This window comes from Halyomorpha halys, unplaced genomic scaffold (assembly GCF_000696795.3).
Source record: "Halyomorpha halys isolate HHAL.00 unplaced genomic scaffold, Hhal_1.1 Scaffold243.1, whole genome shotgun sequence".
Classification (NCBI taxonomy): Eukaryota; Metazoa; Arthropoda; class Insecta; order Hemiptera; family Pentatomidae; genus Halyomorpha; species Halyomorpha halys.
In genome coordinates, this window is record NW_027106548.1 from 779875 (window position 1) to 803775 (window position 23901).

The 23901-nt window shown below is 30.2% G+C and overlaps 2 protein-coding genes across 7 annotated transcripts in view; one reads left to right on the forward strand and one right to left on the reverse strand.

Annotated features, from left to right (window-relative positions):
* The window catches only part of LOC106680118 (zinc finger X-chromosomal protein), a 30849-nt gene extending 14766 nt beyond the window's left edge, over positions 1-16083 (forward strand). For 2 of the 5 annotated variants that reach the window (XM_014419619.3, XM_014419620.3), the window contains one exon: positions 4741-7185. In XM_014419619.3, the coding sequence (XP_014275105.1) occupies positions 4741-5744 (1004 nt within the window). In that variant the 3' untranslated portion in view covers positions 5745-7185. Of the gene's footprint in view, positions 1-4740; positions 7186-13873; positions 13896-15302 lie in introns of those variants that run through there. The other 3 variants (XR_001343070.3, XM_014419621.2, XR_001343071.2) reach the window with 3 other exon arrangements.
* A 359-nt stretch (positions 16084-16442) lies between these two features.
* The window catches only part of LOC106680111 (uncharacterized), a 10882-nt gene continuing 3423 nt past the window's right edge, over positions 16443-23901 (reverse strand). Inside the window, exons 1-6 of one of the 2 annotated variants that reach the window (XM_067044888.1) lie at positions 23394-23474; positions 20832-21091; positions 19994-20122; positions 19677-19915; positions 18254-18424; positions 16443-17275 (exon numbers count right to left, since the gene is read on the reverse strand). In XM_067044888.1, coding sequence (XP_066900989.1) covers positions 16861-17275; positions 18254-18424; positions 19677-19915; positions 19994-20122; positions 20832-21089 — 1212 coding nt within the window. In that variant the 5' untranslated portion in view covers positions 21090-21091; positions 23394-23474 and the 3' untranslated portion in view covers positions 16443-16860. Of the gene's footprint in view, positions 17276-18253; positions 18425-19676; positions 19916-19993; positions 20123-20831; positions 21092-23393; positions 23475-23901 lie in introns of those variants that run through there. The other variant, XM_014419606.3, reaches the window with a different exon arrangement.

A 23901-nucleotide genomic window follows, 5' to 3' on the forward strand; every position in this document is an offset into this window, starting at 1 on the left:
AGGACGAGCCCTGCCCACGGAGCCTCTTATGAGTATGGCTTGAGTCTTGGCTGCTGCCATACTCAACTTCCTCTTTACGCACCACTCTCCTACGAGACTGGCACACCTCTCCACTTCTGTCTTTAGTCTGGATCTGCTTTTCTTGGCCACGATGACTGCCAGGTCGTCTACGTAAGCCGTGGCAATAATCAACCATTTCTGATTGTTAGTAGTATTAAATAATGGATAAGTATGGTTTATGAAAGAATTCAATAGTTAAAATGGGAAAAGGGTTTTCTCAAAACCAGTTAAGACTGATATAGGATAAAGAAAATGGGCTCTCGTGCCAATCTCTTTGGCTGGTAATCCCATCTATTGCAATTTGTGAAGAGATGAAGGGCAAGCTGGAAGTCTTTGTTATCGGAAAAATTTCCTGAACTCAGAGATTTTTGCTATTTTTTGCTATTATGTTCTTGTATGTTTGTAAAGGACATATGTATATGAACAATCCTTCTTCAACATGAGCCCGATAAAAGTAAGCATAATTTTTTTTTTTTTTTTTTGCGGATTCTCATTTGAATAATTTGTATAATCATATCTTCAGCGATAGTTGAAAATTTGCCCAAACAAAAAAAAATTAAGAAGGATTTTGAAATTATTATGTGAATTATTTTCTAATTATGAGAGATAGTTGATGTGGATGGCGTACTAGGAGATGATGGTTGGGACGTGTGGTCAAATGAAACACAGATAAGTTGGTATAGCTTATTTAATTGTGCCAACGTTTCGGCTAGAGTTTCTAGCCTTCATCAGGGCTAAGAACAGAATGAGATAACAACCAATAAGTATAGAAAATATAAACCGAATGACATAAAGTGAATAATTTTACAGAGTGGAATTAATAAAATGAAGTGATGAGAGAATTGGAAAATTAAATGTATACATAGGTAATTGAAAAAGTAAATAAAATAACATAATTAAGGAAATAAAATGAAAATAAAGTTATGTAATGCAAAGAAGTATGAATATATTAGTTATTAATAATTTAAAAATTGAAATATGGAAAGAAAAAGAAAATAGAGAGAAAGAAACTATAAAAATATGTAACCATATTATGTTACCATGGTTATGTATTAATAATAATGGTTACATATTTTTATATTTTATTTTTCTTTCTATATTACAATTTTAAACATGAGTTAAACACTTACTGGTATGGGTTGATTTTCCTGGTTAAGATAATAGATTTGGGATATCTTCTTTAAACTATAACTATATTTGTTTAATTGTGTGCCTGAACTCATTTTAAATACAAAGTCCGCCTAAAACCAAAAGCTTCGACTGAGTTCTTTCCTATATTATTGTATCATAATAATCATTAGTTTTGGTAACTTTAATATTTGCAAATCATTTTTCTCTTACCTGACTCTAATAATTTATATTTCATTATTTTAACAAAATTTATTTGTGTATATTTTTTGTTTTAATTTATTTCTATTTCTATAATTCTTATTCTTTTTTTTTTGTAACATTATTCTTTGCTATTTTCTATATTCTAAACTTATATTATTTATTTAGATATTTAGTTCTTTATTATTTTTTATATTTTTGTGCTTTTTTTTTTTTTTGTAGCTTTAAAAAATTAATACCGATTAGTGACAAGTATTTTGGAGACTGTTATTTATTAATAAAACATTGAGTAATTAAAAATAATGACCAAAAGATTAAAAAATTTATTTTTGAAAAAAATAGTCCATACTTTTTTCTTCTTCGTTATATATTGGAGACACTTGTATAGCTTCAGAGTGGGAATGTCAAGATACATTTCCCAGGACCTGTGCCAAATAAATATAGATTAACGCTCAACCCTCAACATCCTGAACCAAGCACTCAGGAGCCTTTGCTGTGGCCTGTTCAGTCTCAACATCTTCAGAATATGTTATAATTGCTTCGAGAAGAATTTAGGATTTTTTTTTATTAATTGACCCCTTTCCTAGTCATTTCTGGCATACCTTGAGGTTTATCTAGAGCTAGCCGACCAGTTCTAACCATGGTGGGGGGGTCAAGTTTTCATTTCATGTAACTACCACACAAATAAAAGTCGACTCCCCAGGTTGGATTCGAACCAGCGCCATAGCAGTCCTGAGGCAGTCGTTTAACTCCCTCAGCTACAGATGACCCTAAGAAATTAGTTATATAAGATTGAGCTCCCAGAGAGCATGAAGAAAAGAAAGTCTTCCACATGTTGGTTTTTACTTTCATATATCTGCTGGAATAGCACCACTATAGATAGTATTCAGTTCATACAGAATGGAGCTTCAACAAAAACATGGTTCATTTAGTCACACATGAAAACAAATCATAAACAAGCTCTTCTTTTAGAGTTTTGTTGTAGTGAATTTAGTTTTCGGTCTTATTTTGAAGCTGAATAAATATGGAAGGGTTTATTAAAAAGGTATTTGGTGGCAGCACATAATTTGATCAATGACTATGCAAAGTGTAAAATGCCTAGTTTGTATCTAGTCAAATTTTGTTCGGCGAAGATGTCTGAGCCTGTTTAGTTTTCAATCAATTAAGTCATTGAGTCTTGATGTAAACAAAACAATAACCAATTCAAATAAATGCACCCTGAGCATAAGGCCTTTTAATGCAATAGTTTTACTTTCAAGAGACAGAGGTGGATGGCTGTTATCTGTAATGAGAGCTTCAATAAAATGGTAATTAGTAAAATATAGTCCTGGGGGTTAATATTTGTTGGTTGGGAATGGTAATTAGTGAAATATAGTCCTGGGGTTAATATTTGTAGGATGGTAATGGTAATTAGTAAAACATAATAAAATAAATTAAAGATAAAATGAAGTTAACAAAAATAAATTAAAGAAAAAGTAAAATGGCATAAATTAGTAAATGAAGTTACAATTTTTTTTAAAAGATGCATTAATGAAAAACTAAAATAAAAATTATAACACTAATTAATTCACTGCATAAAAAAAAGGAAACTAAAATAAATAATTTACTCAGAGCTTTTAGAATAAAAAAGAATAATGGCTGAGGAGAGAGAAATACTTTATTCATCCATGCTGCCTAAATACATGGAGTTGCTACACTACACAGCACACCAATCAATCCATGATCGGACATATATAAACTACATATAATTACATGATATAATAAAATTGAAAGAAAACAGTTTTTTTTTTCACCCACAGTTTCCTTTTAAAATCAATTTCAGTCTATATACTAAATACAAATATTTTAATTCACCCGATCAACAAATTCACTCTCCCGAATTCACCCTCCCAGATCCTCTCTAGTGACCCGTTAATCAAATTCACTATCAGACGGCAATGTGAGATCAAACCACTAATAATAGTCACAGCAGTAGATCAGTTTACCAAAAAACAAACAAATAAATACATTTTACCAGAACAAAACTAACACATAGATTGAAAGGAAAATATAATAAAAAGCCGGTTTCAAGAAACACTTGAATGGATAAATAAGGTTTAAAAAATAAATAATATAATAAATGTATAAGTAATGTATGCTGTGTGCACAGTAATTATGTATACATAAATGTCTCTATTTCTAACCTCCGTCCAGCTGAGAACTAGGAGATATGTTCTGGTGAACAGGCATCCTGAAGAAAAATAGGGGACCAGGTATGGGTTCCGAGTGGACGAAAGTATGGATGCAAAGTGTGGTCTGGCCAAAGGGATATAGGCTAAAGGGACGCCTCATAACGCTGCTGACAACACAACTGCCTGGGGAATCACAGAAACAGCAGCATTATAAACAATGCTTCTTTGTGTGTTTATAACAAGCGATCAAAAAAGCTGACTGTTGATCACTTTTCGTAAACATTGTTGTTTATACAGGACTCACATATATACAATCGATATGTTAATTTTACAAAACAAATTAGAGACAAATTTCAATGTTGCTTCAACAATGGCGAAACTTCATGTAAAAACCAAAGATTGTTGAAAAATTACTATCTAACAGTTACTCATAAAAGATGATAGAGAATGAGAGAAGGTAGTATATGCATTAATAAATTGAATTTATAAGTAAACATTTTCATGTTTTTATGATTGGTGTGATAATAGCCAGTTTTTACTTTTTTCTTGTACTTTTACATGAAAAAATTAATTTCAACTCTAAGTAGGATGGTGTGCTTTAATTTTGTTGAGGAAACTCAGCTGTAATTATCTATATTTTCTCTTCAACTAATTTCAAAACCACTATTTTTTCAAAAGTTTATATGTTTAATCTTTTGGCTATTATTTTTAATATTTATATAATTGATATTAACCAAGACCAGCTCCAGCAACAGCCAACTAATCAATATTAATTTTTATCAATTCTACTCTGTTATATTATTTTTGTAATTTTATTATGGTTTTATTCTTAATACCTAATGACCAATAGATGTTGTTTGCCATCTGAAAGGACATAATTCCTCATTTTCTGGGTAACATTCTATTCTATGTTTCAAATTTTGCTTCTAATAGTTCCTTTATTCTGTTCAATAGTAAATTCCTAATCCATTAAAATCAACTTATTCATATTCTTGCGTAACTCCAAAGTTTTCACATAAGGGAGTCAATGAGAATAGATTTCACCAATGGGTAGCTTTTCCATAAAACATTTTCATCTCTTATGAAGTACAATTTTAAATCTCCAATAGCAAACAAATAATAATTGAACTATAAAACTAATCGAAACTATGGATTCATAATCAAGATATTTATTTTGTAGGTACCTGCTTGGAGAAGACATTTTTGTGCTATCATTGTGAAGAAAAATTCAGTAGTTTACAATCTCTTAGATCACATATTAAATGTCATCTACGTACCACAAAATTAAAAAAAATTAGATTAAAGGAGAAGAATCTTGAAAGGAAATGTAAATATTGTGATCGTAGATATATACGTTTAAGTATGTTGAAGAAGCACATAAGAAGACATCACAAGGCGAGAGCATGGCTATGCAAACTTTGTACCTACAAGACGAATACCCCTGGCAACTTACGAATACATGTTCGAGCTGTCCATACCGATACATTTTCGTATCACCGTTGTGATTTGTGTAACTTTAAATCTCCTATACTACGTGAATTAATGGCACATGTTTTAAAACATGAAGATGTGAAACTTCACCAGTGTTTACTGTGTGACTTCAGAGCTCCAAAACAATCTGATATAAAAACACATGAAAGGAATCATCATTTCGGAAAGGACAAATATCTTTGTCATTTTTGTGATTTTGAAGGTAAAACAAGTAAATTATTGAAATTACATACAATCTCCGAGCATCAAAATAAAAAAGAGCACTTGTGTCAGTTTTGCCCATTCACTACATCTAGACCGGGCGATTTAAAAAGACATATGATGTCACTCCATTTGTCTCTAAAGCTATATCAATGTAAAATATGTCATTACAAGGCTGTGAAGGCAGGTGATCTGAACCGCCACATTATGGATCGCCACTCAGATAACAAGCCGTATAAATGCAATGTTTGTCATTATAAAGCAAAACGTTCCGAGCATTTGAGGTCTCATCTTTTGACTCACCAGAGTTCTGATGCTAACTTTCATTTCTGTGAATTATGTAACTACAAGACGCTATATAGAAGTTCTTTAAATAGGCATGTCAAAATGAACCATCTTCAAAACGAGAATTCTTTTCGCTGCTCGCTATGTGACTTTTGGAGCCTACAGCTGGATGTAATCAAAAAGCATATCCATGAAGACCATTTTTAATTTATTAAATTATTAAAATATAAATTTATTTTTTATTCTTAATTATAAAGTTAATTATAAATTGCAGTAATAGTGTTGCTTTTATAATTATCTTAATTGTTATTAAATTACCATTTTGTAATGTTTAGTGGCTGGTGAAAGGATGTCCTAGTCTCTATTATTTTATAATGCTTTATTTATAAATTTTGTTATTATTATTAAACCTAATGATAATTTTTTATTGTAATTAGACCATTTTTGGTCCTACACGATCAACAGGGCTCCCTTGACCTAATCTACCCTCCATATGTACAGTAATAACTTAATAATAATAAGTAAAGTAATGAACGTAATAACTGCCACTATCCCACGGTACTTTTATTTTGTTTTGTATTTCTTGTTCAAATTAAAAATTATGTAGTTTTTTTGAAATCTACATAATTTCTAATCAAAATGAGTCCGAAGAAGACCATAATGATTAATATCCGATGATAAAAATAGATAAATCATTGAAATTAATGTTGAAATTTTTATTTTTGAAATCTAAAGTATAATTTTCAAACTATGAAAGAAAACAAGTTGCTGAAATCATATATTTAGGCATGTTCCTCTGGCAAGGTGTTCGATGGCAGAGGTGGGATGATCTCAGTTATCACTGGCATAACTGGCAGTGGTGGGTTATCTTGAGTTCGAGTCAGAACTGGGGCCCATAAAATGATGTTCTTCATTTTTGTCTCAGATAAATAAATGTTGCTCTCAAAACCGAAGTTCAGACTAAACACATGGGAAAAAAAAATAATAGGAGACTCTTGGTATCTAGGATCAGTGGAAAGACTATACATCACGTTATTGATTATGATCCTTGTGGAAAAATAATCAGATGCACATGTTACATGAATAGTAAACTTAAATATCCAATTTAAGCTAGGACATTAGATGGAGTCAGGACATTAGATGGAGTCAGGACATTAGATGGAGTCAGGAAATTAGATGGAGTCAGGACATTAGATGGAGTCAGGACATTAGATGAAGTCTTCCTTTAATTCAATCTCACAGTGATGTAGACTTGTTTACATGAGATGTGCATGTACATTATCTTTATGTTACCAGTTATATTTTATTTAGTAGATATTTAATTAATTATAATTTAATATTTAATATATTATGTTACCATAATCATATTTAACGGTAAGGTTATGGTACTGTATAATATATATAATTAACTAAACATCAGGGAGTTATTTATTACTTGAGAAACTTGAAACTTTTGTTTTGATAAATTAAAAAAATAACCTAGTAATAAACATATTCCTAATTTGAGTTTTATTTTCATTATTTATGTATTATTTTAATTACTTATTCTATGGAAGTAAAATATATAATTTTATTATATTACCAAATGTATATTGTATATTACCAAATATTTTTTCTGGAAAAATAAATTAATTTTTTATAAAATTTATTCAGTCAATTTATGCCTTAGTTAAGTGCTTTTATGTAATCGAAATAGAGCACTTTAGGTGGGTTATTTTACTTAATATGTTTTTGTTACAGTTCTCTTAACATAGAATTATGAACATCTGACCACTTTTTAAATAATTTATTAATGAAATAAATTAAAATGTAATTTTAAGAAATAGTCTCAATCTAAATAAAGACTTATTTATTTCTTGACATGACTGTTCATTGAGTAATGAATTAGTGAAATAAAGCAATATATCTCTCAAATAATTATATGATATTCAGCTATTTCATGACAGAAAAAAAAACTTGAAATAATCTTGATATTGTTATGAGTCAATTCAGGAACCTATCAGGTATATCTTTTAATTAATATATATGTAGTAGTAGGATTAAATTTTTATTCTAATTTTAAAAACATATTTTTAATCTGTGTACCATTAGAAGGAAAACACTAGTGCCATGATGGTTTTATATGTGACATCATTTAGACATAAACAAGAAACACTGATTAAGTGATCCACACTTTTTTGCTTTTTTAAATTATTACATATTTTGCTGTTGAAAGAATTTTTGATTATTTTGTATCGAACATTATTCTCCATATCATTTTCCAAGTGGAACGAAAAATCATTGCGTTTTTGGTTACTTTAAGTAGTCTTTCGGAATAAGTATAACTTCTAATGAACTTAAAATTTGTATCTTGCATTATACCAGAGTTTATAAGTGATCTTCAGAAAAATATAATCTATAATTTCGATTCAATAATAATTTTAGATTCCTTCCATCCAGCTTTGACCAAATGTTTCTAGTTATGACATCTTTTGGTACTTGAATAAAACAAACTTTTGTGGAGCCTTTATAGTAGTATTTTCATAATAGTTACTGCACAAGAATATAACTCATAATAGATAATTTATTAAATAAAAAAGATAACTTAAAAAAAAAATAAATAAATTAAAGTAACTCTCGCACTGAGCTAATGTATGTTTATGTCAAAATTATGTCATACCAAAACAATGAAGGTGGAAAAGAAAAAATTCAATTTTAATGCATAATTTGCTACTAAATAATAATTTTATAAAAATAAAAAAATAATCAGGGGGATTGTCATTATTATATAAGTGATATAAGACACATTCCAAAAAACCATAAAATACCGGACTACCATTTTCTTTTTTAAATAAATTATTTTAGATAAACACAAACTAGTTATTTATGAAATAATGTTTAAAAGCGATGAATATATGAGATAAAGTGTATTAAACGTGGGTAGTTTACAACCATTGTAGGAATTGTAAGAGCTACTCCTATGGTGTAAACTGTACGATCCTAACATGACAGTATTGACTGTCATGGCAGTGTTGTTGCATTAGGCCTGATCATGTAATTAACATTAGATGTAATAGCAGAGAAGCTGCTTTCATGTTATAAAATGTTTGCATGATGATACTTTACTACCATAGTGCTATCTATCGCAGCCGCTGCCAGCATTTACTGTCACGGTAGCAGCTAACATACAGTAAGGTACCAACTGGTGTGACCAGTTTTAATGTGACAGTACCTTCATTACCAGTATTTGTACTGTCAACTATCATGACAGACCTAGTGCAAAAATACTATCATGATAGTAACAATCACCATGGCAGTGGCTAAGACAATTGCTCCAATGGTTATGAACTTTCTCCATATAATGTACTGTATATACTGTATTTATGAATGAATAATTATTTCAAAAATTAAGTACTGATGTGTGCAAAGTAATCATTTATTGAAATTATTTTGTGAAATTACCCTTTAACTTATTTTATTTTATTATTTATGAACAAATTAATATTTTAGAATATCAAATTGTTAAAATAAATATTTTAATTTATTTAATAAATTAATTATTTGAAAAATGTCCAGATCTACTTAGAATATTGAGACGAACAAAATTGATAAAAAGTTCTCATGAAGTATTCTCATTAAAAGTGTAATACATGCATTCATTTGAATATGAATATGCATCACATGAAAATTAGGATCCATTGATCAACAAAAAGTAATGGTAAATTAAAACAGCTTCTAGATTCTTAGTTCCTACACAAGAATCTTCCAGCAGGTAAATAAAAACAGCCCAAGAGAAGAAAGGAATTATTCTCTCTCTACATTTGAACTGTAAATGATAGGGTGGACTGGGGCTATTGTGTACGAAATTATTGGGTGGACTGGGTCTATTGTGTACTAAACTATTGGGTGGACTGGGCCTATTGTGTACTAAACGATAGGGTGGACTGGGGCTATTGTGTACTAAACTATTGGGTGGACTGGGGCTATTGTGTACTAAACTATTGGGTGGACTGGGGCTATTGTGTACTAAACTATTGGGTGGACTGGGGCTATTGTGTACTAAACGATTGGGTGGTCTGGGGCTATTGTGTACTAAACTATTGGGTGGACTGGGGCTATTGTGTACAAAAGATAGGGTGGACTGGGGCTATTGTGTACTAAACGATAGGGTGGACTGGGGCTATTGTGTACTAAAGATAGGGTGGACTGGGGCTATTGTGTACTAAACAATAGGGTGGACTGGGGCTATTGTGTACTAAACTATTCTTGCAAACAAGTCAAGATAGGTTACAGTAAGGTGCGGAAAGCTTGATAACCAGTATGAGAAGAGAATATGAGGCGCAGAAAACAATTTCATAGATGCAACTGGTACCATTTTTTAAATTGCTTACACAGTTGTTCCAGTCCACCTTAAATTCGTTTTCATTGACTATAAATATAAAGATTTATTGAAAACAAGAATTAATAAATAAATAGAAATTCCCAATTTTATTTTTGAAAAAAGAAATACATGAGGTGAGTTTGTTTCATAACCTATCCAGAGGGGTGGAAGGGGGTGGCATGATCCTAGCCTCCTAAGCACAAAGGGTGGGGACTAGCCCATGCCCCTTAAAGGCAACTTTATGTTAAAGTTGATAGAGACTTAGCACATTTAATGTTATTATCTGTAAAACCATTCATTTTATTGCAAATGTGAAGATCATAGAAGTTGTAGTAAATGTTATTTTCAATAATTTGTTATATCTATAATGAAAATTCATTCAGCCATTCTCGAGAAATTCGGGCTTCTTTCTCTATTCTGTTGAGATTAATTTTAATGGTAATATTAAGGATCTCAAAATACATTAACTCTTCTAAGAAGTAAGGAGTGAATGAATACAAAATTGAATTAACTTGGTCAATTTATATTTTCACTGAATAGTTAATTAAAAAGGAATTTTTTTAAGGAACATTAAAATATTAAGTTTGACAAATAAATAATTGTTTCTGATATAATGGAGGGAGTTGTATATTACAAAAAAATGAAGGTAAAAACAGTAAACATTATTTTTAGAATATTTAATGTTATAACAAAAAAGTGACTCATAGTTAATGATAATTAAAAAAAATAATATCAACAACAAAATGTGAGCATGCTTTGAGTAACTCTCAACTTTTTTTTTAAATCCCCCTGCCTAGCCATTTCTGGCCTATGGGGTGCGGCAGCAATTCTCAACTATCAAATATGGCATATAAGATGCCATGCCAGTACAGGGGTTCCTAAAGTGGTGGGGTGGCTCAAGCGAATGCCACTTTCTCAAAATATTACAAAAAAGCATTAAAATTTATAAAAGCAAATATAGAGTCCAACATTTACATTGCTTTGTTTCTGTACATTGTTCTTTTCTAACATATTTAACAGCTCCGAGGATACTTTTGATAACATTTTTTTTAATTTTGACAAGGGGGCTGCGAAATCATTTGATCCAAAGAAGGGTACCGTAGCAAACAAAGTTTGGGAATCGCTGGCCTAGTAAAATCTTGAATTCGACACGATGATCCTTAATGACAGAACAAAAATGTATTTAGATATGAATATGTCATATTTAAAATGTATATTTGTTTATTATATTTATTTTTGTTCCCCTTTTATTATCTCAGCTTAGTCCTGAAAAGAACTAAAAAGCCATCATATAAAATAATGACATTTATCGAGGACGAGATGGTTGGGAGTGTGGTCAGTTAAGCAGGTAAATAAGTACAAACTTATTTATTAGTGCCAATGTTTTGGCAAGAATTTCAGGGCTAAAAATAGGAACAGGATAACAACCATAATGATTAAATGGAAGTACAGAATTATAAAAAACATAAGAAGATTTTGTGTTTTGATCTTAAGTTTCTTATTATTCTGTACTTCCATTTAATCGTTATGATTTTTATCTTGTTTTTGTTCTTAGCCCTGATGAAGGCCTGAAATTCTGGCCGAAACATTAGCACTAATAAATAAGTTATTACTCATTTGTGTTCTTCACTGACCAAGTCACTAATCATCTTCTCATATATCATTCACAGTCAAATATTAACTAATTATAAAAGTTAATACTGTATATTATTTCTGACAGCACCGCTATCTTGAAAAAGTTGATTAGAAACTCAAAAACAAAACTTTTATCATAAAAATCTTTTAGAAGCCAATTAGTTGACTGTATATAATCAAATTTTGGAAGATAATTCGGGTGGCGGTGAAAAAAAAAAAAGGTATAGATAATAGCAGAATAAACTATTTATTAGTCAGCAACGTTTTGCCCCACTTTTCAGGACTAAACGAAAACAAGAACATGAAAACATTTCAAACTTTGATAACACTATAAAAACAAGAACATGAAAACATTTCAAAGTTTGATAACACTATAAAAACAAGAACATGAAAACATTTCAAAGTTTGATAACGCTATAAAAACATCCATCGAAACTTATAAAAAAAAATATGAAAATGAATAAAGTATAATAAAATAATATTAATAGAATAATTAGGTGTTATTGTTAACCATAAATTCAATTTGTGGAGAAGATGGTGAGGGTAAAATGGTAAAAAATATTTACACTTCAACTAATGTTTCAATATTCTTATAGTGTTATGCTTTATAATTTTTGCATTTTGTTTTCATTTAGCCCTGATGAAGCCTTGAAAGTGGGGTGAAACATTGTTGACTGCTTGAGAATAGGCAATACCTCAAGCACTCTCACCTTATTCTACACGGACATTGTTGACTGCTTGAGAATAGGCAATACCTCAAGCACTCTCACCTTATTCTACACGGACATTGTGGACTGCTTGAGAATAGGCAATACCTCAAGCCCTCTGACCTTATTCTACACGGACATTGTTGACTGCTTGAGAATAGGCAATACCTCAAGCACTCTGACCTTATTCTACACGGACTTTGTTGACTGCTTGAGAATAGGCAATACCTCAAGCATTCTGACCTTATTCTACACGGACATTGTTGACTGCTTGAGAATAGGCAATACCTCAAGCACTCTGACCTTATTCTACACGGACATTGTTGACTCCTTGAGAATAGCCAATACCTCAAGCACTCTGACCTTATTCTACACGGACAACTCCTACCACCAATGTACCAATATTGTCACTCCGTTCTTCTTTTTAAACATATTTTTGAAGAATGGACTCACTTTTACTGATTAACTTATCTGTAGCTTTCACCGATGAGGAAGCTAATAAAAAAAGTCAATGCCCCGGGCAGATTCGAACCGATGTCATCTGCAGTTATCAGAATGCTAAGATCTATGCCTCAACCACCTGAGCAACTGATGGCACATTATATATGTCTATGTATCTGTGTGTGAATGTGATCATGTGCATGTATATGTGTGTGTTATATTATTTTTTTATAATATAGATCAAACTTAATAATTACAACTAATCATAGGCGTTGGTAACCTAAAGACTATATGCCTTTAAACAAAAACAAACAAACACTGGTGACTAATAAATAGTTTTTCTTGCTATTTCGTTTATGTTTTGAACAAATAAATAAAAAATATTTATATGAAAAAAATTGATTGAATTGAATTGTTTTGTTTATATAATTGATTAAATCCACCTTCAGAACTTTACTGGAGCGTATTTTGTGAGAATTTTATTAAATGATTGATTCTTTTTCATCTTTATCAATAAGGTAGAAAAATAGGTTCTAATCTAGAATAGAAATGAATCGTTTGATAGCAAGAAATCCAAGGTGGAGAGAAATAGGTAGTTAAAATTGATAAGTTTTATTTTGTTGTATAATATGAACTTGTATGTTGTATATATCTGAGTTGAACTTTTTTATAAATTTCTAAAAGCTTATCAATGTTTATAGCTTCAATGGACAAAATACTAGTGCACTATGGGCGTTGATGACCTCAGGGTTTTACACCCTAAAGCCTCAGCCAACAATCAGTGCAAGTGACAAATAATGGCTTTCCCTTTGAACTGGAACAGTCGGAATGGCTTTCCTTTGAACTGGAACAGTCAGAATGGCTTTCCCTTTGGACTGGAACAGTCGGAATGGCTTTCCCTTTGGACTGGAACAGTCGGAATGGCTTTCCCTTTGGACTGGAACAGTCGGAATGGCGTCTATTTAGAGAAACATACTCTTTGTCTTTGTTTATAAAACCCTCGGTAAATTCCACAACATAAAGTCTCTTTCAAAATTCCTAATAAATATTAATAAAAAAAAAATTAAGATTAGAATAACTTAATTATTGTTTCTTGACTTTATTTATTAATATTTTTTTAGTTTTTGCTTCTATTAATAATTTATGAATTTAAGTTGTACTAAGAAAAAAATAATTTATTTTGTTTGTTTCAGTGTTTTGCACCACACAAATGGGGTGAGTACATTTACATTATACGATTTTCTTTATTAAAAAAAATTCACGATTAGTATAAAGAGTGAAAATTTTTTTTTAAAAGAAACAGAAACACTTAATTATATAAGAGGCTTTGCCCTACTGTATTGGGTTACTATATACACAGCAAACTATTAGAGCTTAACTTTATAAGTAATGATCCGTATCATTGTGGATAATTCTCATGAAGTTGAAAACTGTTTCGAGCCAGTCTTGCTTCAACCTCCAAGAATCAAGTAGTGGTTAGTAGTAGTCAAGTAGTGTTTAGTTTAGTCAAGTAGTGGTTAGTTTAGTCAATTAGTGGTTAGTAGTAGTCAAGTAGTGCTTAGCTTAGTCAAGTAGTGTTTAGTTTAGTCAAGTAGTGTTTAGTTTAGTCAAGTAATGGATCATGACAATGACAATTAGTCCATGCAAATATAAATTCATATTTACAGGAAGAACTTATCCAAATTATTTAAATGAAATACTTGTGAAAAATCTTCCACAATATAATTTTTTATTTAAGAATTCTGTTTGAAAAATAGTCCATACCTGGATCTTTCAGGATTTTGGTTCATTTTATTTTTAGAAAGTATTCTTTTTGGTTCATTTCACATTAAATATGAGTATTCATAGACAAGATTATTTAGTAAAAGAACTTTATGAAAACAAAACATTTTTATTCAAAGTATTTACCCTCATTTTCTTTACATTTCCCTCGATGTGTTATCAACTTTTCAATCCTAGGGCTGATAAATTCAGGATTTTTTGAAAAAATAAAGTCAGAAAGTCCATTTTCGACCTAAGAATCATTTTGAAAATATAATATTTAAGGAAGTCGTCCAAATTTCTGAAGAGATGGAATAAGTCTGGCAAATAAGATGGGCGTGAAAGGGACTTCCTTTCACAGCTCGTTTAAATTGTTTGAACCTCGAGCAAATTTTCTGTTTGTTACAATCCCATTCCGTGAATGCCATGGTAATGTTTCTTGCAGCTTGGGATGCCAAGAGTCGAACTTTAAACACATAAAAATATCTCGAAAATCGCATATTTCCATGGTCAAATTTGATGGCATACTAAACAATGTGTAATCCATTGGAATGATAGTGAATTTTATCAAATTATTAAAAGGATTAATAACTGCTAATTATAAGCTGTAAACATAAATGTAATAAACTACGGAAGTCCACAAATCACACTTTTAATTTCTGAAATAATAAAAATGGATATTTCATATGAAATGACCCAATAATTCATTTAATTGCAGTATAAAATCCTGTTTTTCATGTACAATTTTTTAATACAAAATTATTACATGGAAGATTTTTCAACAGAATTTTAACTTGTATTTACTATATTGAACTTTGAAATCACTTTAACAGGCTTCATTACTTAATGTTATATTTGCAGGATGGCGATGTCAAATGAGGAACGTTTAAGAAGGAAACGAAATGCTGAGAGAAAAAGAAGAGAAAATAGAAGAGCTAAAGCAGAAACTAAAGCGGAAGACCAGTTGAAAAGAAAGTTGCGATATTTGGCAGCAAAACAACAGAAGAAAATAAAAACCATTGCTGATATGAATGAAAATAGTAAAACTAGGCAAAGGAAGCAGTGGAAGGAGAACAGTGCAAGGTACTATCAAAGAAAAAAACAACTTGCAGTGGCCTTGAACGGCACCTCCTAGCCTAGTATGTCTCCTTCAGGAATCAATTAGAATATTCTTCCTCTCCTAAGGCAAAGAGAAAATGGCAGGTGAAAGAGTAAGGAAAGCTGACTAAAGATTAGATATGTAGTCAGATTGGGACAGAAAAAATATTTGGTTGAATTGGACTGTAAAAAATCTCTTTACAAAAACCTAGCTGAGTTGTGCGAAAAGTTCAGACAAAGCATAAACTTGGTATCAGATTCTAATTCATTATCGCCAATATTATCTGCGAAAAAAACCTGCAGAGGTTTTTTTTTTTTTGCCCACAAGCTTGGCTCATCCAAAGATGCCTCTACACGTTTGGCAAATTCGCGCATGCACAAGCCTGTGGATGAATTATTTGGATTGACTGCCGGCTCATCGAGTGGCACAGATCAAAGGACACTTTGATGCTTGAACCATCCTCACGCTTGTGTTAAGTTTGCATTGTTTTTGAACTGTCAAATAATAAATATATGTGCTCTCTGTGTTTTAATTAATTAAAGAATTTCCTCAACCTTCAAATTTCATAATTAACTCCATTTAAAGATTGTATGTTTTAAAATTCTATCGGTTTGGTATAAATACATCTTTTCTAATTGTTAATTAACTTTAGCAGTTTATTTTTTATTTACTATAGTATAATTGTACATTCATAAAGACATTGTCATTACTTTGATTTACTATATTACAAGGTAATATGTGATAAATATCCCATGACAACAGCGGTACTTGTGAGGCTGTCGTTAGGATAATGCTGTACCAGTTCTGTTAATCGAATGAAATTTTATATATTTTATTTTATTTAATCTTTATTTTAATTTCTTTACCATTTTATTTAATTACCTATTTATTTAGTAGTTAGAATTTATAAAACCATTATCCTTCAATATAATTCCGGCACAGCAAAAAACATTTACATATTTACAGAAAAAAAATATATATATAAGAAGTACAAATAATGTTATTTAAAAGAAAACAATACTTTTAATTAATATCACATACACAATGAAGTTTGCACATGGGGTATTTAACAGAGTTTTGGTGAACTATTTGCTATGATCTCTGTAGGAGGATGGATAGGAAATCACAGGATAATGAGGATAGTAAAATAGTGAAATATTCTTTCGAGCTGTAGAAGAGAAGAAAATCTTATGATTTCAGGAATCCTGGGGATAGTTAACTAATTACTTAAAATTAGTATTTAAGGGACTTGGGTTTTTTTTTTTAATCTTCCAAAATATCCTAATAATGACTTTTTTCTTTTTGACCGAACATCTTAATTTAGTGAAATGTAGGAACGTATCTTTCAACAAAGTCGAGTATATCTGGGCCTAGTTTTTCAATCATTCCAGGTTCTCTTATAACGTCTTCGTTGAACCCTTCTTCTCCATTTGTTGTTAGAAGCTTCTCAAGGTTGAAAGCTTCTGTCGATAATCCAACAAGACCAGCATAAATGGAAATGAAAATAGTCAGTCCGAAGACCTCTAGGCGCTTCATTGAAGCCATTATTTCTTCAAGAGAGGGCTTAGTACCAGTGAAACCAAACTTGTTCAACGACCTCACCAAGGACTCATGGTAAGTCTGCACGAGGAGTTTGTAGTTGCTTCGACGTACAGTTGGCTTGATGCCTAGGTATAATACATTGGTAACGTCTATACAGGATGTGTTGTAATTGGGGTTTTGGTAGTCCAAAAACCTGGAAAAAAAATTAATAATCTAAAGTTTATTCTAAGTGAAGTTTATCAGTTAGTAATATACTTTTGAAATTTTTAATTTTTCAGATGCTTACATTTTTATGTTAAAAGGAAGGGGAAAAGAACTGTAATTACCACTGATAATTAATTAAAACCTAGCATAACAAAGATACTTTAAGGAAGTTAAAGTCCTTAGCATGGGTCTGCTGTTTTCTCAAATTATATTGGTGAATATTGGTATTTATTTTTTTAAAAAAATATAATTGCCTGAAACTCAAAAACTTAAAATAAAATTACAATGCTTTCAATATATATTTGAATTATCTTCTTGGGAATTTAAGGAATACTGTTTCCCCCCCTCTTCAGTGTAATATAATTCACTCTTTGTTTTAAAAACAGTAGCTCAACAATTTCATACAATTTGTTAGTTTTACTTATGATTATAAATAGAGAAAAAAATTAATGAATAAAAGAGTATTTTGAAATTATATTGTACTTACTTAATATGTTAAAATTATTAGTATAAACTTACAAATCATATAAAATTGTAGATGTACTGTTTTTAAAATAAACAGTGAATTATATTATGCTGAAGAGGGGAAATGTCCTTCCCTAGTCCTCCCAATAATACCAAATCCTCAGCATACCCAATCACCGGTATTTTACCACCTAAAGTTAAACGCTATTCAGAATGTTTAATAACGTATTCTAGTGAAAGATTAAATAAAATAAAATAGGTGACAAAGAATGGCATTGTTTTAAACGCGACCGAACATGTTTTTGACCTTGAGGAAATTATAATTTTTTTGAAAAGTATAGGTCATATAATGAAACAAATTATGTTTAGTACATTATCCTCCCCAACTCTTCACTATTATAAAAATAATTTATTTATTTATTTTTAAAATTTTAAATATATAACAACAATAAGTAGTTTTTCAAAAATTCAACTGGGGTATAAATTTGTATTTGCCACTCACTTCACTATTATTGGTCGCTTTTGGAAGTCATATTTGAACATCATATTGTTCGACCAGCAGTCACCATGGTTGAGAACTATAAATTCTGTATCAGTTGGAACTTGTCCCATACTGCGCCACTTTTCAGCGAATGGCTCAAATGGTATGTTCAGTTTCTTTGAAGTATCTTCCCTGCAAAGTAATATACTTATTAACAATCAATATGTTATAAAGATATTTTATGACTAGAGAGATAGCAAAAATATTAAGACCTGGCAATGCTTTGCAATTGCTAGAGTTAGGGATGTAGATAGATTAATTTAATAAAATTGAAAGTTAGTTATAAATTAAAATATTTACCTATTTAAACATTGGATTAACGATTAAATCACTTGCTTATTATATGCGTGGTTTAGTGCTCTATAAACTGGCACACCACCACAATAACGACATAAATAACATTATCCAAATGTGAAAAAATGCACCAAAAATAATAAATTTTCACATCTGGTGCAAATGCATCACAATGCTATCGAATGGTATCAATACAGCAGTGTATAAAGCCCCATCACAATGGTATCGGTATGGCGGTGCATAAAGTATATAACAAACAAGTATTGATTTTTATACACTATAAATAAATTGTTGCTAGGTATAATGTATAGGCATTAGTAAAGACATAATAATGAGAATAAAAAACTAATATCATTAAAATATTTGTAAGTTTATAAGAAAAGAATGGAGTAATTATTATATTGATGTAGTGGTTAAATGTTTTTTAGGAATAAGAGCTGAATATTTATAATTTCTTATATAATATAGATAATATCCTTAGCAAATTGAATTATTATAAGCATTCATTTGCATTTGAATGCATAATATAAATAGCATGCGTGTGTTGCTGAACCAGTGAGTTTCAGAACAAACCAGCTTGCTTGAATTCATTTGCTTATCGTTGTCATGTCAGTTAATTATTGCTGTATTGGCAGTAGGTAATTATTTTTGATATTATTATTGTTTTGAGATAGTTCAGTGTCATACAGTTAGCTTCTTCCTTAGAGTTTAGTGTGAATATTTGTTATAAAATATATTTCAATAGAATTCAAACTACAAAATAATCCAATTCTAAGCTAGATATGACTTTACTGTTTCTTTTCAGACTTAGATCAAATAGAACTTAGTTCAAACTAAATTTAGGTTCTTGTACCAGAGACATGATTTTATGTTTCTAAGTTTTTGATTATTTTTTCCTATTGTTAAAAAAAATTCTTGTTCATAAGGCTTTTATAAGCAGAATCATGTGTACATAGTAAATTGTAATTATAAATTTGAGGATAAATTGTTTATTATTGTTAAATTTTTATCTTTGTTTTCTAAATTATTTTATGTCTAGATATAATCATTTACAAATAGAATGTGTGTTTTTTGGAATTTCAAAGCTTACCAATCGGGCCCCCAGCTCTTCTTCATAACTTTAGAAACATTTAAAATACCAGCATAAGGAATGCATCTAATAAGTTTTAAGTCATTGAACAATCCATTAGGCTTATTGTCATTGGAGATGATTCCTCTTTGTTCAAGAACCTTTGCCATTCCGTGGTACCTTCCCAGACCTCTGAGAGCAAGGATGGCATGGTCCAAGTCCAGACTTTCCTGCCTGGGAACACAGCTGTAACCACTTACCTAAATATCAAAAATACAGATTGAGAAGTCAAGTTTAAAGTTATATTATTCCACTACAAGAAAAAGTCTTTTATTCACTTTTAGATCTTCTAGCAGGATACAAGATGAACTTGGATCGTAGTGCACGAAGTTACACCAAAGAGGTTCATCAGTGTCTTCAAATTCTTCCATTAGGTAGCTCATTTGTTTAAGTATTGCAGTATAAACCTGAAAATATAATATTAGTCAAAGTAATAGTTACAGTTGCCAATATTATTAAACAAGTAATTTACACAAATGGACTTCCTATCGTTCATAGTTTAATTCTAGTAATTTTCAGTATTTCAAATGATACACTTACAAATAATAATATTTTCACACTGAATAAAGGAAGAAAAATCAATATGTACCACCAACTGTGTAACACCATAGTCAGCAAAAGTGGAGATGAAAATAAAGATGACTCTGTATAAACAAGTCATTATGTCTACACTGACAAATGTAGCTAAAAATTATCTTAGTATTAAAAAGTCAGAAGGCCATATACACAACACAGAAATGAAATTCCTGAGTGAAGCTCTAATTTTTAATAAATGAGAAATAAAATAATATGAGAAGAAATGGGGCAAGAACCGCTTATAGAAAATATTCATAGAAAAAAATTAATGTAGTTCAGCCATATGCAAATAATGCCAATCAATAGACCCAAAAATTTATATGGGAAACAAAGACAGAGTAACAACCACGCAGACAATTGTAGAATAAGTGGGAGAGGATCTCATACCGGATCTGGCAAGGATCAGAGAAATCACTCTAGGAGAAGTCAAGAAGTCAACAACGAATAGAGAAAAGGATGAAACAGCCCACTCTGTAAGGTAAATGGCTTGGTTAAGAAAGAAAACGAATAGTTATGCCATTATTATAATTTTATGCTTACACGGGTTTCTTGTTGAGCTACGTTGTGCTCCTTCATGAATTCTCCGCCTTTTCCTTCAGTGATCATCTTTTTCATGATGAAGGATTTCTTGGCCTTCCTTCCATTTCCCAAGACCACTTTCACTGTAACTCTCAAGATCGTTGAGGTATAGTTTTCTCCTTTGGGCAATGCAGGCACCGCTTCCACATCTAAAATTGAGGCAACTCCTGACTCTTTTGCCAAATTCTTCAGCACTACTTCCAGGACTTCTTTATCCATTTCTAAAACATATTGAGAACATTTAAGCCTATCATATCTACTTATTTAGAGTAATAAAAGAGGTATGTTTTGAAACTATTGGGTTTTATTCTGGAGATGAAGTAAGGAGGTTGCTACCACACTCTCCCCTAAGAATATCAGAAGAGTTAAGACCTTTGCTCATTCATAAACTGATTAATTAGTTTATTTATAATTTTAGAATAAATAATGAGATGAAGAGTCTGTGGTTTGGAATTCATTGAGCTCATTTTTTTTTTCTGAAATGCTTGTAAAGAATTAAATACATATTGGGCTTAAAATATAGATTGAAATTGTAGGATAAGTGGTGAATAATTAAAGAATTTAATACATCATAGGAGCTTTTTACTAGAAAGTCATTGATCGATTTTATACTGATAATTTTTTTAGTTTCCAATGTCTCTAACTTGCTGAAAATCTTCTCCATTAGGCCTTTTAACTTTTCATATATAGAACAAATCACTGAAAAAACGTTATGATTAAAAGTAAATTTTACATGCTTGCATGCGCTTGTTTGTGCATAGCGGGTGTATATGTGTATCAGAAAGTGATCAGGATGGCAATGGAAAGACAAATATTTCTGCTTCTTTTAAGATTAAACTATTAATTATTATTTTTATTTATACACTTTGATAAGAGAGTGATAATAGTGTTTAATTAATCTGTAATTAAATGTGTTAAACCTAAATGGAAAAGTGACAAAATAGGGTGATTTGACTGGATTAATGACCTGGGCAGAATAGCCCGCAAAACATTTTTAAATTGTTGGATGTAAGGTGTAAATTTATATTTAAGATTGCCCTCAAGTATGGCCAGGTTGGCCGAAAATTTAGACATTTAAAGAAATAAGTAAAAGTGTTTTGAGGGCACTTCAGCACTTAACTTGGATGCAAATTATTTTGTTTAAACAATGTAAAATATATTTAAGTGTCAAGATATAAATACTTTAGTTATTGATCTCCTGATTCAAGTTTGAGGACAATTATATTAAAAAAGTGTTGTGTATTTATGATTTTGTAATGTATAATAATTTTGTAACATATAATGTAATGTGTAATAATATTGTAATGAATAATCAAGAATCTCTTTAATTTATTATTTGTCGAACATTGTTCATATATTGTCAAACTAGACTCATGGGGGTAAAATTAAGTCATTTGATTTGAAGAAGATTTTAAATCTTTAACAAATAAAGTCCTCTTGTATTCTATTCTATTTACTTACCTATATATGAAATATAGAGGAAGGAAAAGTATTTCGTTCAGAGGAAGACAGGTCTGTACTTAGCCATAGTGTGGTATTCTTACCCACTAAAACCTCTTCCCTATAAATGTTCACACCTGTTATTTCCTCACCACAGCACGTCTTACTTTATGAAGGGAAATGGTTGACTACCGCCTCATGGTTGTCACACAACCAGACAATTTTGGAAATAGATCTCTTTTGATTCGATTTCATTCCATAGCACACGGGTTTGTTAAATCCTATTCTAGGTGAGATCAAAGTTGATATTTTTTTACATCTCAAGAAATTAATTTGAATTTTAATAACAAAAAATTAAAAAATGTCCAGTATATTTAATTTTTATTATTAAAAAAAAAATTAACCCCATTCATTAATAGTAAAAAACAATGCATGAATATAAAATGTGAAAGAATTTGATAATTAGTTAAGATTACATAAAGGTTTAGAAAGAATAAATACAATAAAATAAATACAATAAAATTAATAATAATAATAATAAATGAATAAAGAACAAATCAGGACCAAGCACCTGTTTCATTTGGGGTCAATTCAAAACTGGTACAAAATCGGAATATCTTTATAGTTTGCTTAATTTTTTATATTCTTATCATTGTCTATTTTATTTCTTCTTTTCTTTTATTTGTTCATTATTTTGTTTTCACTTATATTTATATAATTTTAACCCTACCTTAATTTATCTTTTATATTTTATCCTATTATGTCAAAATATTTTTAGTTCTTTTTTGTATCTTTTTAGTCCTGATGAAGATCTACAAAGTGGGGCGAAACATTGGAAAATAAATAGTTGTTAAATATTTTTGTTTCTCTTTTGACCGCAACCCTGACCATCTTCTCCATAATTTAAAATAATAGTGTCAACTATTTTTTTTTATACATCATACCTAATTAAACCTCAACACTCTTTATTAATTCTTTAAATGTCCAACTTGGTCACCCTAAAGAACAATCTATTAAATAACAGTTTTTATTGTACTCTCATTAACAATTTTAAACAACATTATTATTGATAAATTAGCATACCTTAACTATAAATTTACAGCCTCACACCCCTCTATTAAAAACTTTTACAGGCTATTCCGCCCAGATCTAATAGAATTAGTCAAATTAACCTATGAAACAATAAAACAACAGGTAATCATATCAGTTTATTAATATCATTCCCTTATCTTATGATTAATTACCTATCCATGCAACTATTTCATTTAAATATAAATATTTTTATTTTCAATTATTCTAAACATTAACATCACTCATTTATCAACAAAGTTATTTAACCTTCCTTACAATCAGGTCAGATGTATTATAAATTTATTACAAACAGTATTTTGGTCTAAATACTTATTTCTTTTATTATTAAAAATCCTATCAAAGTTAATTGTAAATAGTAACATAAAATTTAACCACATTATTCAAAAATTGTGCATATTGTTATTTCAAATTTCTTTTGTGTTTTAAAATTCACTGCATAATTAACATTTTCTCATTCATAAATAGACCCCAGGGTTTTTCTTTTTGAACAAAATTAATA